Source organism: Myotis daubentonii, chromosome 12, assembly GCF_963259705.1.
Source record: "Myotis daubentonii chromosome 12, mMyoDau2.1, whole genome shotgun sequence".
Classification (NCBI taxonomy): domain Eukaryota; kingdom Metazoa; phylum Chordata; class Mammalia; order Chiroptera; family Vespertilionidae; genus Myotis; species Myotis daubentonii.
This window is the reverse complement of record NC_081851.1, coordinates 56,339,829-56,358,047: the sequence shown is the minus strand read 5'-3', so window position 1 is coordinate 56,358,047 and position 18,219 is coordinate 56,339,829. Positions and strand designations below refer to the sequence as shown.

The 18,219-nt window shown below is 35.7% G+C and overlaps 1 protein-coding gene across 3 annotated transcripts in view; it reads right to left on the bottom strand.

Annotated features, from left to right (window-relative positions):
• The window catches only part of SRBD1 (S1 RNA binding domain 1), a 162,182-nt gene that overhangs the window by 27,006 nt on the left and 116,957 nt on the right, over nucleotides 1-18,219 (bottom strand). For 2 of the 3 annotated variants that reach the window (XM_059659941.1, XM_059659942.1), the window contains exons 17-19: nucleotides 6,989-7,095; nucleotides 5,540-5,716; nucleotides 1,640-1,822 (exon numbers count right to left, since the gene is read on the bottom strand). In XM_059659941.1, coding sequence (XP_059515924.1) covers nucleotides 1,640-1,822; nucleotides 5,540-5,716; nucleotides 6,989-7,095 — 467 coding nt within the window. The remainder of the gene's footprint in view (nucleotides 1-1,639; nucleotides 1,823-5,539; nucleotides 5,717-6,988; nucleotides 7,096-18,219) is intronic. The other variant, XM_059659943.1, reaches the window with a different exon arrangement.

Genomic DNA, 18,219 nt, shown 5'->3' with positions numbered 1-18,219 from the left:
CAGACACACTAGGATGGCTAAAATTAAAAAGACTAACATCAAGTGATGGCCAAACTACCAAGTAACCAGAACTCTTTAAGAATTACTGGTGGGAGTGTGAAATGGTACAACTACATTGCAGTAAAGTCTGGAAGTTAAAGAAAACGAAACATTCATCTACCTTATGATCCGGAAAATCCTGTCCTAAGTATTTTTCCAAGATAAATGGAAACAAATGTCAATAACAACAGTGGAAGTGGGCAAATTTCCTTTAATAAGGGGAATAAACTGTGGCAGATTCATGGTATTGTTTATAAGAAGTTCTAGAAGAGGCAAACTAATCGCTGGCAGAGAAAAGTCAGAACATGTGGTTAGCTCTTACAGGCTGGGGCAGAGATTGTCTGGGAAGAGGTACAAGGGAACCTTTTAGGACAATGGCAATTTTTTTTTTTTTATCTTGATAGTGGTTTGGGTTACACAGATACAACTATTCATTTGCTAAAATTCAGCTAACGTCCACTTGCAATTTAACTGTGTGAATTTTACCTCAAACACACACACACACACACACACACACATACACACACACACGCACAAACACTGCTAAGAATGATAGAATTCTAGTTAATAATATGCATGCTGAAGCATTAAAGTATATTGATATCTGATACTTGCTCTTAAATAAATAAAAGAATTAGATGGACTGATGGACAAATAGATGGATAGATAAGTAGAAAAACAGGCATGATAAACTATAAAATCTAGGTGTGGGTATATAGGAATTCTTTGTAAAAAAATTTTTAACTTTTGTGTATGTTTAAAATTCATAATAAAATGATGGGAGAAAAACAAGTACCACTGTTTTGATGTTTGATAAAATATTATTTTTTACTGCTTTTGTTCTATTTTCTAAGTTCTCTACAATGTGTTATATAGCCTATAATTTTAAACATTTTTTAAAGAAAGCAAACCAATTACATTCATCAAACATCAGTTATGTCAAAATAAGTTTAAAAATTTCACTTTGGAGTCAACCAAAGTTAAAGTATTCACTATTTTTAAGCCCACGGTCACTTAACTCACTAAAAACAAACTATTGTTACATAGCAAGTCACTGTTTCTGAACTAAAATTTGTTGAACTAATCAAATGTGATAGTAAAAGTTTTTTCTTTTAATGCCTTACCCCACTCTCCACCCCCATATCATTCTGTGTTAATGTATGCTCTTTAAAAGTACATCATTTCTGAGAGTCTGTAATAACCAAGCTGGGCAATATTTCTTAAGAAATCTGAGTGTTGGCTGTTTACTTTCAAAAGGGCTTTATCTTTAGATAAGCATGAGGTTTAAGCCAGGTGCTAGTCATTTGTGTCTTGTTAATTTCCAAAACAAATAGAGAGAGTGCCATGCAATTTCCATTACACACACTTCCCCATTAGTACCAGGGTTTATTGGCTTGACACTGCTCCAGGAATAATGGTTTCATTCCTCACTGAAATAAAATAATGTGCCACATAACTCAGCAATGCGGAACTTCTGAAAAATGTTGTCATGTTAAACATGGTCATATATTTAAAGTCTCCATTATACCAAAACAAAGGCCATTTGCTGTAGAGAACTTACACTGGGCATGGAGAATTCTCACATGGGCCTCAGACTTACCTCATGGCTATGTTATACGACTCCGGATGAATACAAGTTTGGTCCAAAGGATCTGGCTTCAGTACAACATTCGCTGCGGTTTTGCTCTTCTTCTTGCCCGGCTTCTCACTTGTGACCTCAACACCTGCTGAAGATGTCACGGCAACTCTCTGACTTGAGCCTGCAGATTCAGTGTGCTGACTACTGTAAGCATTTGAAACAAGGGGTGGGGGACACGGTGAGGGTTGGGTAGAAAAGAAAAGAAGCACTCATTAAAAATGTGCTTATTTATTTCTCTGCCATACACAAACAGCAACCAGATTCTGACCATTCACTTCACAGAAATTACCACTTATTTGTTTAAACACTGTCAGTAGGATTTTCTGTTACCTAAAGCCAAAAACATTCTTAACTAATTCAGCCTGCATAAGTGGAATTCTAGAAGAGAAAAGAGAATGGGAGAAATAAATAAGAAGGAGGGAAAGGAGAAGGAAAAGATGATTTCCAAGAGCAGAGGAAAAAAATAAATCCTCAAATTAAAAGAACCTACTGAGTACAAAATAGGATAAATTGAAAAAGACTCATTTTTGACACAGTGTAGAGAAGCTTTAGAATATGATTTTATAAATCAAAAGAGAAAAATAAAACAGATTTCTTCAATACGAACTAGAATCTGACCAGTATCAAATTTCTCACTGACAAACAGCAGAAGCCAGAACACAATGGTGCAATATCTTAAGTTTTAAGAGAAAATAATTTTGAATCTAGAATCATATACCCAGCCAAGCTAGCATTTATTTAAAATCATTTTCAGACATGTAAGAAATAAAGTGTAACCCACATAATATATCCTCTCTGAAAAGGATTCCAGCAAAAACAATGAGTTCAAAAAAAATGTTAACGTGAGCTACAAGAAACAATAAGAACAAAAACCATATAAACTTACTAAGTTAGATAATTTCTCATGAGTAACATACAAAAGGACAGTCTGAAACTAAAATCCCAGGTCATCTCACCCCAGGATGTAGAGGAAAAGTAGAAGGTTGGGAAAGACCCTAAGGTTCTGGTTTTCTGCAGAAGGACAGAGACACCAGAGGTCAGTCCAAATTAACTTCAAATACAATTCCCCGGAGAATAAAATATATTCAACATGAAATCACTAAGGGGAGATAAAAAATGAGGTGTAAAACAAGGAGAAAACTTGTTAAGTGGGAAATCTGATGAACAACATAAAAGGAAAATAAGAAAAAGCATGATGAAGAGAAAATAGAGGATGGAAAAGTAGGTCCAAACAAAGCAATAAATACAATACATTTGATTACATTAATAAATAATTGAGCAAAACCATCAAATATATGTGTTTACATGAGTTACAGAAATTAATTGCCAGTAAAATTTGAAAGTATATCAAGCATGTTCCAAAAGGCAAATATAGCAACATAGACAGCAAACAAAATGGATTTTCAAGCAAAAAATATTCAATGAGATAGAAAATTCCATTTTGAATAAAGGTATAACCTATCAGGAAGATACAACAGCCCGATCAACGTAGCTCAGTGGTTGAGCGTCGATCTATGAACCAGGAGATCACATGTCCGGGTTGTGGGCTCAATCCCCAGTGTGGGGCATGCAAGCGGCAGCCAATCAATGATTCTCTCTCATCTTTGATGTTTCTATCTCTCCCTCTCCCTTCCTCTCTGAAATCAATAAAAAAAATATATATTTTTTAAAAAGATACAATAGTCATGAATCTTCAAGTACTTCATAATTAGTTGAAAAAATGGAAAGCTTTAAAACAAATGTTCACCAACCGGACACTTATTAAACTACAGCCCATCCATAAATTAAATACTATGCAGACATTATTAAAAAATGATATAAATCTATAAGTAATATTTGAAAGAGATCCAAGATATATTACTGAAACAAATAAAGCAAGTTTCAAGTAGTTGTATAGAATGATCTCTTCTATATGCATTTCAAACTAACACATATATATAAGCTGATATAAATAAAATTTTATTTTTAGAAAGCATTATAAGAAACTATTTTAAAATAAGAGATTGCCCTTCACATTTTCTTCTATTTTTACTGTATGAATTTTCTAACCAAGTGTTCAAAAAACATAAACTAAGAAACATGTGATTATTTTATCCTCTTTTTGTTTTTTCCCCATTTCTGGCTTCTAGGTTTTGTGGTCTACTTAGAAAGAACTTCCACCACTCCAATGTTCTGCATAATTTACGCATGTTTGCTTCTGGTACATTTAAAGTTTCATATTTTCCATTTAAGTCTATGATCCAACTGGAATTTATCTGGATATAGGGTATGAGGTGGAATGACTTTCCCCCACACATACCAAATTCCTGCCAGTTGTCATAAAACCATTTATTTGATAACTAATCATTTTACCCACTATTTGAAACATCACCTTTATTATAAACTAAATTCCATGTGTGTGTTGTAGATTTCAGACTCTATTCTGGTCTATGTATTTCTACAACAAAAACAAATTGTTTAGTTAGTACAGATTTACATTGTATTGTACTATCCACTGGGGCTGGTTTTCCCTTAGTCTTTTCCAAAATAAAGATTATTTGTCCATATTACTTTTGCTATAATTTTGCCAAAGAAAAAAAAATAAATGAACCAGGTGGTCCCAAGGTAGAAAATACATAAAAGCTATTATTTCATAAATGATGCTAAGAAGTTTACCCAGTTTCTTTGCTTTTATGTTAACAGAATTAGAAAGCAAAAATTAGCTCTTTATCAACAGAACAGATAATTAATGCTTTGGTCAGTTTTCAGAGATAGAGGGAATGAGGAAGCCTAACCATGCTCAGGACAACAGCTGCTAATATGAACTGGCCATTGTGAAGTCCTCTTTGTCACTTCACCTTCTACCAGTCCTTCCCACTTAGGATGCTCCAGTCACACTGGCCTGAATACACCAACACTGGGCCCGCCTTGTGCACATACTATTTACTTTTCCTTGTATGGCTGGCTCCTGGCTTCTTAATTTCTTGCTTTTTAAATTTTTTTATTTTTAATTCTCTAAGGAGGATATTTTTCCATTGCTTTTCAAAGAGAGTGGGAAAGAGGGAGGGAGGGAAGGAGAGAGAGAGAGAGAGAGAGAGAGAGAGAGAGAGAGAGAGAGAGAGAGAAGCATGATGTGAGAGAGACACATCAACTGGTTGCCTCCCGCATGTGACCCCAACCGGAAGCAGAGAGCCAACCAAGGTATGTGCCCTTGACCAGGAATTAAACCAAGAAAGACCCTTTCATGTACAGGCCAATGCTCTAACCACTGAATACACCAGCCAGGACATGGCTCCTTAATTTTATTCAAAATTTGGCTCATATAACTTTTCAATGAGTAACTCATATAAAGCAGTTGTGCTGCTTCCCAAGATAATATTGTACCTCTCTAATTTTTATAACACTTACTATAGCTGATATTGTTTTTCTAGTTTATTTATTGTCTGTCTCACATATTAAAATTTAACTCCATAAAAACAGGGAATTTGTTGATTTTTTTCACTGCTGTATTCCCAGTGCCTAGCAAACATTAAACAGTCAACACATGTTGAGTGAAGAAATAAACAGACACATAGAATTCATGCCAGTGAGTAAGATGGGTAACAGTAAGAAAGGAGGTTGATAACAGAATCAAAAGTTACACGTTAGCCCGGCTGGCGTGGCTCAGTGGTTGAGCGTCGACCTATGAACCAGGAGGTCACAGGTTTAATTCCCAGTCAGGACACATGTCTGGGTTGTGGGCTTGATCCCCCATGTGGGGCGTGTAGTAGGCGGCCAATCAATGAATCTCTCTCATCATTGATATTTGTCTCTCTCTCCCTTCCTCTCTGATATCAATAATATATATATATGTTTTTTTAAAGTGTACACATTAATAATCACCTGCACAATTTTCGAATATAATCCTGGTTAATTCTGATGAAGCCAGCACACTGCTGAAAAGATTTTGGCCCCAGTCCTTTCACTTTCTTCAGTTGTTCTCGGTTGATGAAGGGCCCATTTTTCTCTCGCCATTCAATAATATTTTTGGCTCGGTTGGCATTGAGTCCTGCAATATGCCTAGAAAAATAAACAAAATGAGAAATAATAGTTCCAAGAGTACTTAAAGGAAAAGCTCTCATCTGAAAAGACCATGATATAAAACATTTGTATCATTAAAAAATTGCAATTGATTACACATTGTCATATGTCTCTAAGTTTAATTACTAAAAAAAGGGAATTAAACTGAAAGACAGAGAAAAAAAGAGTTGTCCAAGAGGAGAGAAGACGAAAAGAATGTAAAACAATGACAAAACTAGTAGAACCATAAAGATGTTGGTACACTGGTTAACACCCGTGCAAAAAAGAGGACTGTTCCCCTCAGTATTTCTACAGTATTCACATTCCTTATCTTTCTGAGTCAAGTTGCAATTTTGCCTCTTCCTGTTTAGCCTACAAGATGAGGTAACAGCAGAAGTTATAATAGCTACACTTGCATTTACTACAGTATTTTTTTTCAGCCTGTTCTCATTTATGTAAAAGACTTGAACTATAGAAAGGTGCTTATCCATGAATATCATGGTTATTATAAAAACATGAAAACTAATAATTAGGTAGTTTGCTTCATGTTAATTAAAAGATTATTATTCAAGAGAATCTTAATTCTATTATAGAATTCCATATGTGGAATTATAAATGCTTATAGCTATGGTAGAAAAGCAACACCTCAAAATGGAAGGGGTATCTTCTGCTCTATCCGTTTCAAAGGAAAAGGGTCCAGATCTTTTCCAGAGTCCAGCATTTTGTGTTGCATCAGAAGACTTGTGTAACAAATGCAAACTATGAAAAACGCAGCTCTTCCATAGCCCCAGAAAAAAAAAGACAAAGTATGTAAGATGTGATTATAGTGCCATGAAGATTTGATATGTTACTTGTGGAATCAAGGTAACAATATGGTAACCATAGCTTGAACCCTCAGAATTTATCCTTTGGTTCCTGCCAACTTTGACAGATGTCTGCAAGAGACTAAACTAGTGAAAAATATCTACTCTTGTGTGGTGAGAAACAGGTCCTTTCCATGTTAACCTTATTTAAATTCTATTAGCAAAACTACTGCGCTCAATGGCAACCATATGCTCTTCGCTTTAGATTTGCAGTATTAAAAATGATAATGGGAACTGTCACAATCCTTTTCTTAAATGGTGTCTTCCCTTCTGACTGATTACCTAAAGCACTGTATGAACACACAGGTTTTCTGTACTTAACAACTTCACACATGTGTCCCCTTGGTCTACTGGATAGCCAGTTAAACTCAAGATTCTGTGATCTTCATCCACAGATTTCTCGTCTCACCTTAACAAAACTTCTGAACAGATGTTAATATCGACTCCCACAAAGCTGACACATTCTTCTACAACACTGTCCAGTGTTGCCTTGAGTAAAGTCTGGGATACATCGTGCTGAAACGACAAAAATCAAGTATCAGTTGAAAATAAAATACATGAAATTCTCGGACTGTTCCATTACTTTGCCTGTACAGCTGGCTAACACACAGCATAGTAAATTTCATTTCTTTTAAACACACTGTTAGCAGAGGTAATTAAGCTGAACTTAAGGAATCTGTGTTTTCTTTCTCTCTAAATTACTCATACACTTCCCTCAAATATAACAGCACCAGCATGTATCCCTTTTCCAAAATCCTGCTAAGAGCAGTGGCTCTCAAGCGTTAGCATGCCATCAAAATCACCTGCAGGGGGCTTGTTACAACACAGGTTGCTGAGCCCCACATCCAGAGTTTCTGATTTAGTAGGTCTAGGGCAGCGGTTCTCAACCTGTGGGTCACGACCCCTTTGGGGGTCGAATGACCCTTTCACAGGGGTCGCCTAAGACCATTGGAAAACACATATAATCACATATTGTTTTTGTGATTAATCACTATGCTTTAATTATGTTCAGTTTGTAACAATGAAAATACATTCTGCATATCAAATATTTACATTACGATTCATAACAGTAGCAAAATTACAGTTATGAAGTAGCAAGGAAAATAATTTTATGGTTGGGGGTCACCACAACATGAGGAACTGTATTAAAGGGTCGCAGCATTAGGAAGGTTGAGAACCACTGATCTAGGGTGTAGCCTGACAATTTGCATCCTAATGAGCTGGCTCCAGGAGCTTACTTTGCAACACACTATCATTCACTTTGCTGAAGTGTTTTCTTCACTTGCATATGTATTCCCTTAATTCTTCTTATAACTTAGTTCTTCTTAAACTATATACTAAGAGTGTGACAGTAATTCAAACTCCCATGTTTCAACAAATGGAAGATAATATTGCTTATAAGAAGCACCATTATTTTATGTACCACTAAGAAAAAACTCTACTATTTAACAAAGGTACAATGCTTTCCTATTCATTCCAATTTTTATTTTTTAAATATTAGAAGAGCTCTTTTAGACTTATTTAGAAAGTTTTATAACCATATATCATGCATAGATAAAAAAATATATATAAACAATCTAAGCTGGTTAAGGTAATTCTAAAATTTCTTCACATTCAACTTTTCTGAAGCATGTCTTTACTCAGAGATGTCCAAGTTTTCCACACAATATTTTCCTTTATGTTATCAAGAGCCTTGATAATGTAGCATTTCTTAAAAGAAAAATATTGTATAGTATCAGGGATTTTCTTTCAAGCTTCAGGTGTTCATTCTATAAGCTTTGATGATAGTCCCACCCTTTTAAAAAATTTTTAAAGATTTTTTTTTGAGAGAGAAAAACATTATGAAGTTTCTTAAATGCTTTATTGTTAGATGGTTTATTGACTAAAACAGTGAACTTCAAAAGTCACATCTCCAGGATTAACAATCAAGTTCCCAGAGAAAATACAGCACTATTTGTCGTAGGGCCCACGGCAACTGTTGGACACCACTAAATGGCAGATGCATCCTGATTTCAAAGATGTGAATGTGCAAGAAAATGTGCATCTCAGAAGCGATGCAGTGCAGTATTTGAAAATACATATTTTTGACTAATTGAAGCCAGATTACTACAATGAATAGTTCATAACATACTTGCTGTTATTCATAATTCTAAAATTGAAGATCCTCCTATTGTTCCCAGGTAAGAAACTGGGAGTTAGCATCCTTGTCTTTTTCCAGATATCTCAAGGAAACAAGGAGAGGCTTGACAACCTCAAACTCTCAGGAAGACAATATAGTAAACAGGGTGCCCAGGTATTGTGATTACATCATCACTTAGTAAGCGCAGAAGTTTTTGTTCTGAAGACTGAAGGGTGCAGGACTACTTTGTGTTGCAGAAATAACCTAGCTGGTAACTATCCAGGCCACAGCTAAAATACTTTTATTTTAAAAATCTAATAAGCAAACGTAATTATGAAAAAGGTCATAAAGAAAAACCCAAGACCTCACTGAGAATCTGATCACTCTTGAGCTCCAGCTTTTAAGAAGCTGGATGGTCTTTCTTTATCTAAATAGATGAGAAACAGCAAAATGAAAAGGGGACTTAGAAACCAAAGTGAGGGCAAGGGACAATGTAAAGGCAAGGACAATGACAGCAACAAGAAAAACTACCCGAGGAAAGAGACAAAACTAAACAAACAGGAAAAACGAAGAGTAATGGTTGGGAGCCAATAGGATGAAGACAAACAATTCCACATACTTCAAAGCACAGGACATGCTTGAGATTCCTAAATGAGGAGCAGTCCCTGTAGCAGACAATCTTGGGTGCCTATCTCACCTCTAGCCTCTAACTCCCTTTTCTCCTTCCATACAGAAGCCTGATTGTGTTTCCCGCATCCACCCCACTCTGTGAGGCCATGTGCTTTGGGAAAGCTGGCCCCATCTCCAGCAGATGATAATGACTGGTTAAAACCAGTGGTTTTCAAATTGAGGGTTGTGACCAATTAGTGGGTCATAAAGTTAATTTGGTGGCTTGCCACCAGCATAAAAAAAAAATCAGAAAGAAATAGAATAGACCACATAGAGCATGTTGTATATATCCTTAACATGGAAGAAACAGCACAATACATAATGCAGTCTACTAAGGCTATCATCTGAGAGGAATGCATACATGAACCAGGAACATGTGTTTTGTTCACTGATATCTCATTTGATTTTCTGGTAAATGATGGTTATTTTGACCCCTGATTGATGGAGAGGCTAAAGGGCACATTTCAGAGTTATGAAGCAAGGTATCAAAAATATGTATGAAAAGTTTACCATCTTTGGTAAAATGCTGATTCTTTCAGTCAAGTTTAGTTATAAACTTTCAGTATATTTTGTGGAATGTATTGAGCATAACATTTTTCAATTTCAATTATTAGAAATTGTAATATAACTGAGTTAATACAAGTTGTCCTTAAAATAAATCAATTTAAACTTTGAAGGAAAAAAAAAATGAAGTAAGCTAAACTACCAGATTTGGAAGTGTCAATAATGACAGACAAAATTGAGGGGAAAATGTTGACTCCAATCAGCAATCTTTCACTTGACTTGAGCCACATTTAAAATAAGCATGACATTAAAAATGATTTTACAAATATACAAAGTAATAAAAATGACAGACCCCAGACGTATTACTGATCATAATGTTATCCTAGATGTCAATCTAAAACCTTCAAAATTAAGAACCAAATAAAAACACTTGGAACATCCATACCAGAATGACTAAAATGAAAAAAGATATGAAGAATACCAAGTATTGGTAAGAATGTGAAGAAACTGGAATGCTCAAAATATCAACATGATAAATGAATTTTAGTCAGATTTGCAAGGCAGTTAAATGGAGGATTTATCTTGTATGGTAAAATACAACAACATAAAATCGAATCAGAGATATATTTGAAATGCATCATTATTCAATATAAATTACATTAGATAAACTGTAGAGAAATAAAAAATGAACAAATTCCCAGAAATTGTCAAAACCAACTCAAGAAGAAATAAGAAAATCTGAACAGACCTATAACAAGTAAAGAGATTCATCAGTAATAAAAAATCTCCCAACCAAGAAAAGTATAGGATGAGAGACTTTCATTGATAAATTCTACCAAACATTTAAAGAAGAATTAACACTAATTCTTCTCAAACTCTTCCAGGAAATAAAAGGGCAGGCAACACTTCCTAACTCACTCTATGAGGCCAGTATAACCCTGATATCAAAGCCAGACAAAGATGCCAGAAACACACACACACACACACACACACACACACACTACAGACCAATATTCCTTATGAATATAGGTGCAAAAATCTTCAACAAAATACAAATAAACCAAATCCAACAGTATATTAAAGGGATTAAACACAATGACACACATATTATGCATTCGGTATATGTGAACTCAAGAACCAGATACACCCTTTTTTTCCACTGAAAAACAATCTCTCTTGGCATTTTTGAACTTTTAATGGTGCAATAACCTCAAATTTAGAAGAAAAAAAAACACACCTTAAAGAGCAGTAAAAGTATTTCCTTATAGCCTCATTCAAATAAACACTTCAGTGTGTATTTCCAAATACCAAGCATACTGTCTTACATAACATTGTATAATAATTAAAATCAGGTAAGTTATCATTGATATGTTACCTAATGCACATCCTTTACTCAAGTTTCATCAACTGTTCCCATTCTACTATATAGCATTCCCTTCCCAGTCCAGAATTCATCCATGATCACACATAGCATTTACTTATCTTGTCCTTTTATACTCTGTGCTCGGCAGCTCTCAAGAGGTTTCCCAGTGATTTCCAACTCCTGGCACTCCTGCACTTGCGTAATCCCCCTGGCTCCTTGCACCTAGAATTCACTGACGATTCTTGTCTCTAACAATTATCACTAAGATTATTTTACATTCAAATGTCAAGTTGGGTGAAAAAGTAGTTTCAATCTTGACTCAATCACAATGTAAAAGAATAAGCTTAATAGTATATTGTATGTGCTCAGTGTCCTCATGTGTTCTAGGCTGGGACATTCGTGTGCAGCTTATACCTATACTTCCAATTAAATCTTTCCTAATTCTTGTAAAAAAAAAAAACCTTGTATTTAAATATAAATAAAATAGTATTTAGTTTTATCACAAAGTATTTTCAGAAGTTTTGTTTGACTTATGTTTAATTGTATAAAGAGATATACACTTATACAGAACTATTTATGTGATACGTATAGCCATGGTATGAAATGTATTTTTTTATTTTATTGTATTTATTTTCTTTATTGATTAAGGTATTACATATGTGTCCTTATCTCCCCCCCCTCCCCATTCATGCCCTCAACCCCTGGTGTGTGTGTCCATCGGTTATGCTTATATGCATGCATACAAGTCCTTTGGTTGATCTCTCCCCCTTACCCCCACCCTCCCCTACCTTCTCTCTGAGGTTTGATGGTCTGATCGATGCTTTCTCTCTCTGGATCTGTTTTTGTTCATCAGTTTATGTTCATTTTATTCCATATATGAGGGAGATCATGTGATATTTACCTTAATCTGACTGGCTTATTTCGCTTAGCATAATGCTCTCCAGTTCCATTCATGCTGTTGCAAATGGTAAAAATTCCTTCCTTTTTACTGCAGCGTAGTATTCCATTGTGTAGATGTACCACAGTTTTTTAATCCACTCATCTGCTGATAGGCACTTAGGCTGTTTCCAACTCTTAGCTACAGTGAATTGTGCTGCTATGAACATAGGGGTGCACATATCCTTTCTGATTGCTGTTTTTAGTTTCTTGGGATATATTCGTAGAAGTGGGATCACTGGGTCAAATGGGAGTTCCGTTTTTAGTTTTTTGAGGAAACTCCATACTGTTCTCCACAGTGGCTGCATCAGTCTGCTTTCCCACCAGCAGTGCACAAGGGTTCCTTTTTCTCCACATCCTCACCAGCACTTGTCATTTGTAGATTTGTTGATGATAGCCATTCTGACAGGTGTGAGATGGTACCTGATTTGCATCTCTTGGATGATTAGTAACTTTGAGCATGTTTTCATATGTCTCTTGGCCTTCCTTATGTCCTCTTTTGAAAAGTATCTATTTAGATCTGTTGCCCATTTTTTGATTGGGTTGTTTATCTTCCTTTTGCTAAGTTGTACGAGTTCCCTGTAAATGTTGGAGATTAAACCCTTACTGGTGATAACATTGGCAAATATGTTCTCCCATGCAGTAGGCTTTCTTGTTCTTTTGTTGATGGTTTCTTTTGCTGTACAGAAGCTTTTTATTTTGATGTAGTACCATTTGTTTATTTTTTCTTTAGCTTCCATTGCCCCAGGAGCTGTAACGGTGAAGATATTGCTTCGGCATATGGCTGAGATTTTAATGCCAGTGGATTCCTCTAATATTTTTTATGGTTTCCCAGCTTATGTTTAAGTCCTTTATCCATTTTGAGTTTATTTTTGTGTATGGTGTAAGTTGGTGGTCTAGTTTCATTTTTTTTTGCATGTATCTGTCCAATTTTCCCAACACCATTTATTGAAGAGACTGTCTTGACTCCATTGTATGTTCTTGCCTCCTTTGTCAAATATTAATTGAGCATAGTGGTCTGGGTCGATTTCTGGGTTCTCTAGTCTATTCCATTGGTCTATATGTCTATTCTTGTGCCAGTCCCAGGCAATTTTGAGAACAATGGCTTTGTAATACAGCCTGATATCTGGTATTGAGATCCCTCCTACTTTGTTCTTCTTTCTCAGGATGGCTGCAGCTATTTGGGGTCTTTTTTTTATTCCAGATGAATTTTTGGAGAGTTCATTCTAGGTCTTTGAAGTATGCCATTGATATTTTAATGGGGGGCACATTGAATCTATAGATTGCTTTGGAAGCCAGCATTACCCTAATACCAAAACCAGATAAAGACAACACAATAAAAGACAATTACAGGCCAATATCCCTCATGAACATAGATGCCAAAATCCTCAACAAAATTCTAGCAAATCGGATCCAGCACTACATCAGAAAGGTCATACACCATGACCAAGTAGGACTTATCCCAGGGATGCAAGGATGGTACAATATCCGCAAATCAATAAATGTGATACATCACATAAACAAATTGAGAGAGAAAAAACAGAGTCATATCAATTGATGCAGAAAAAGCATTTGACAAAATCCAACACCCTTTCTTGATAAAAATACTCAGCAAGGTGGGAATAGAAGGATCATACCTCAACATAATAAAAGCTTTATATGACAAACCTACAGCCAACATCATACTCAATGGGCAAAAACTAAAATCATTTCACCTAAGAAAGGAATGAGACAGGGACGCCCACTTTCACCACTCCTGATCGACATAGTTCTGGAAGTGCTAGCCATAGCAATTAGACAAGAAGAAGAAATAAAAGGTATCCAAATTGGAAAAGAAGACGTAAAACTGTCATATTTGCAGATGACATGATACTGTACATAGAAAACCCTAAAGACTCCATCAAAAAATTATTAGACTTAATAAATGAATTTGGCAATGTAGCAGGATACAAAATTAATGCCAAGAAATGTATGGCATTTTTATACACCAATAGTGAACTTACAGAAAGAAAGATTAAAAAAACAATCCCATTTACCATTGCACCAAAAACAATTAAGATACCTAGGAATAAACTTAATAAGGAGGTAAAAGACCTGTACTTGGAAAACTAAAGGACACTGAAAAAAGAGATAGAGGAAGACATAAACAGATGGAAGAACATACCATGTTCGTGGATTGGTAGAAAAAACATCATTAAAATGTCCATGCTACCCAAAGCAATCTATAGATTCAATGAAATGGATTTTCTTCCTACTGTGTGTCATGATCACAAATGATGAAAAATAATAATCTTAGCCAATCATGGTGATCCATTCCATTTATTCACGTGAGGCAAATGAAAGGTGTAAATCTGCTGGGGGCTTCAGAGGGACTTCACTGCTCGTAAATACAAACCTCTCTGAAGAGCTGGTCTTTTCTTCTTTTCATTCAAGTATGACTCCTGGAACCAGGATAAGCACTCTACTCATGCGACTGGGACCAACTTGCAGACACAGCTGACTCTCTGAGGATGGCAGGTGGCACACATGGAAAGACTAGCTTTTCATGATACTCTTGAGATCTTGCATTAACCAGTTCTGGACTCACCCTTCCTCTGACCTTGTAATCTTTCTTATTACTTAACAAAGAGTAATAAATTTCCTATTGTTGAAGCTGCTTAGAGTTGGGATCTCTGGTGTTTTATCTAACTGAAGCAATCATTTTACCTAGGGCTCAAAGTCTAGGAGAAAGATGACAATAGAAACAACTAACAATAACTGTACTATCAAAAACCCTTGCGACTTTTATTGCCAGGCAATATGATAAGGCTTTATAATATCTAATTTAATCCTCACAATTGTACAAAATATGTACAGGATTTCATGTAGCAGCTTCATATATAAGAATTTATTCTAAGGAGATAGTAAGACATGTGAAAAGGTGTGTGTGTATGTGTGTTCAATCTAAAAACTGAGGGGAATGATACAAATAAATTATAAAACAGACAAAACATGAACTACTATTAAGTCATTAAAAAGTATAAGGTAAGGGAGAACAGATATTTTACCAAAATACCTTGCAGGAAGAAAGGTCCAACATAATGTACTGAGTTGAAATATTTTTTAATTCCTCTAACAGCTACACTCATGTGAGAAAAATTTCTGCAAGGATTGCTATCATCAGTAATCCTGGATGTTGCCTACATTCTTCCCCAACTTTTGCTTAGTAAAGTACTAAAGAGTTAACACTATTTTCTAAAAGTAAAAATCATATATGTTTAGAAGAGGAAATACTCAACAAAGTTCAATATCATAATAATGTCTTTGACATTAAAGCAGACACACTGATTTTGTCATTCTAAAAACATTTTTGAAGCAACTATTATGTACCAGACGCCGTGCTAGTTGTGCTAGGTGTTGAAAGTACAGGAAAAAGCCAGTGAACTACATGTCTTCAAGAAGCTCAGTTTACACCTGCTGAAAGCTGAGATGTGACACATCACCCACCTGGCAGTCAGAGTGTAAGAGACAAGAGGACCCCAAGACTGACTATGCTAATTGTCAAGGACCTGATGCCAGGAAAAATGAATTGTTCCATTTTGTAAAAGTTGCCTAACTCTGAATTTTTGGGCAAGTTATTTGAATTGTATAAACAGTCTGTTTTGAATTCAAAGAAATATTGTTTGGGCCATTACAGTTTTACCTAAAATTTATGAGATTTTAAAAAAGGAATATAAACAGTCATTTATGCTAGTCAGCCTTTCTGAGGTCGGAAACCACATTTTAATTGTTATTCTACCACAAATTTGTGAAGAACTGCAGATCCCAACTATTCTCTTCTTTTTCCTGAAGCACTAAAATTATCTCACAATTATTTTTTAAAATGTCTTTCCAGATGAAACATTGTCTGTGGACTACTGCTACAGGCTACAGCTACAGCAACAAAATTTCACAGTGCACATTCCATATTAAACTTTACGTTTATTCTCAAGTGTTTTTCTGATGTAATAGTCTTGACTATTTTCTTTAGCAATTATCACTCACTCATGTCCCTTCCTGTCTCTTACTATTGCCAAAATACAAAATGTAGTTAGAAACTAAAGATGCATAGAAGCTTCACAGGGCAATAATTTCAAATAAAGCAATTCATTTCCTCATCTTGTATCTACTTTTCTTTGACTGACATGTGACAGTTTAAAAGTCATCCAGGAGAGTGAGTGTTGAATGATCTATAAAAACAGAACTGATAGAAGAATGGGAAACATTTGAGAGAACAGAGTATGTGGCTTAAGCGTAGTTCCTCCTTCAATACTTCAAATCCAGTATACAAAAGAGGTCTTTAGACTATTTCCTTTAGAGGCTAAGACAATGTTCAGCACCACAGAAGTACCGTCTTTAATGTATGTGAATTTTTAGGACAAAACTAATGTGTGGTGAAAAAGTCAGAACAGTGCTCCCCTGTGCGTAAGTAGGGGCAGGAGCGAACTTCCTGGGGTAGAATTGTTCTACATCTTAATAGGTGAGGGTTATGCATTTGTCAAAACTCATTGCACTGTATCACCGCCCTTTTCTGCATGTCAATTATACCTAAAAAATTGTAAATAAACAAAAATCCAATTTTAGTTTATGAACTGTTAAGGCAGATAAGCATTTTAGGAGAACAGTGATGTCTCTAATTACAGTGCGTGCGTTCTCTCTCTCTCTCTCTCTCTCTCTCTCTCTCTCCACTACTCTATAGCAGGTGGCTAGGGTTCAAAATAGAGACGACCCGTGGTTTTTGCTCTTTGGAATCTGATGGGAAATGTCCTCCCCAGATGGCTCACTTCCTGAACCTAAAAGGTAATTATTTCTTCCTCAGTCTCTAGACAGTAATTTTCAAGGCCAGAGTCATTCTCAGCAGAGCATCAGCAGACTACAGGAGAACTTAGTTAATGAAAGAGTGTGCAGTGTAGATGGCACAAGCTTGCTAGTTAGCGGCTTGTTTGCTTCTCATTCCGGAATTATGAACCTAAGACACGGATCCTGCCTTTAAAGGTTTCCCATGACGATTAAAACTTAGACAAAGTATATAACTTCTTTGCGAGTCATGAAGCTACAAAATGAGTCGTTTACTATGTGTTTTAAGAGAACAGTGTTTAAATTTTAATCTAGTCTGGCTTTCATTTTGTCTTCTACTAGGTGCTCTTATGTCCCCTAGTGGATACAGGTCGATATGGTGGAGGAAAGATAGAAGCAATTCTGCCTAAGTAAAGGTCCATAAATCTTAAATGCCTGTCTTGCTCACATACTTTTCCAAACTAATGCCTAATTTACCATAAAGAAAGAAAAACATTAACACTTCTGAACTGGACCACACCAATCTGCCCCGTGTGTGGTCATGTATAGAGCCTAGGCTAAAACACAATTCCTGACCTATGACATATACATGAACAAATGCATACCAATTAGCTAGGTATTTTGACCCAAAGTAATACAAAGATGTCGACATTTCCGTGGTAAGTCTCTATCTTTAGAGATTTATAGCTTAGTCATAAAAGTGGACTTTAGAAAAATGAAGGATACAAAGATTTGGCTACAAGAGAGACATTTCCCTTCTAATAAATTAAAAGTGTGTAGATAATCTGATCTGAAACTCTTCTGTGTATGTATGAGAGAGATTGAGTCTTGTGCACAGAAACTCTGACAGTCTTGTGTTAGATGGTTTAGGTGGAGGGGGCAGGGGTTAGGGATAGAAGGACACAGTAAGGCAAAGAAATAAAGCCTTTTTCCCTCCCCAATTACAGGAACTAGGTTCCTTGTTAATATATCTAGGAGTTAAGTTCTAAAGATCCATCTTCTCCCCCCCAGTTCACCTACATGGCCACACATGCAGTCACATATGAACTGGCTTCCCGTCCATTGATATAGGCCAGTGATGGCAAACCTATGACACGCGAACTCATTTTTCTGGTTGATTTTTCTTTGTTAAATGGCATTTAAATATATAAAATAAATTTCAAAAATATAAATCTTTGTTTTACTATGGTTGCAAATATCAAAAAATTGCTATATGTGACACGGCACCAGAGTT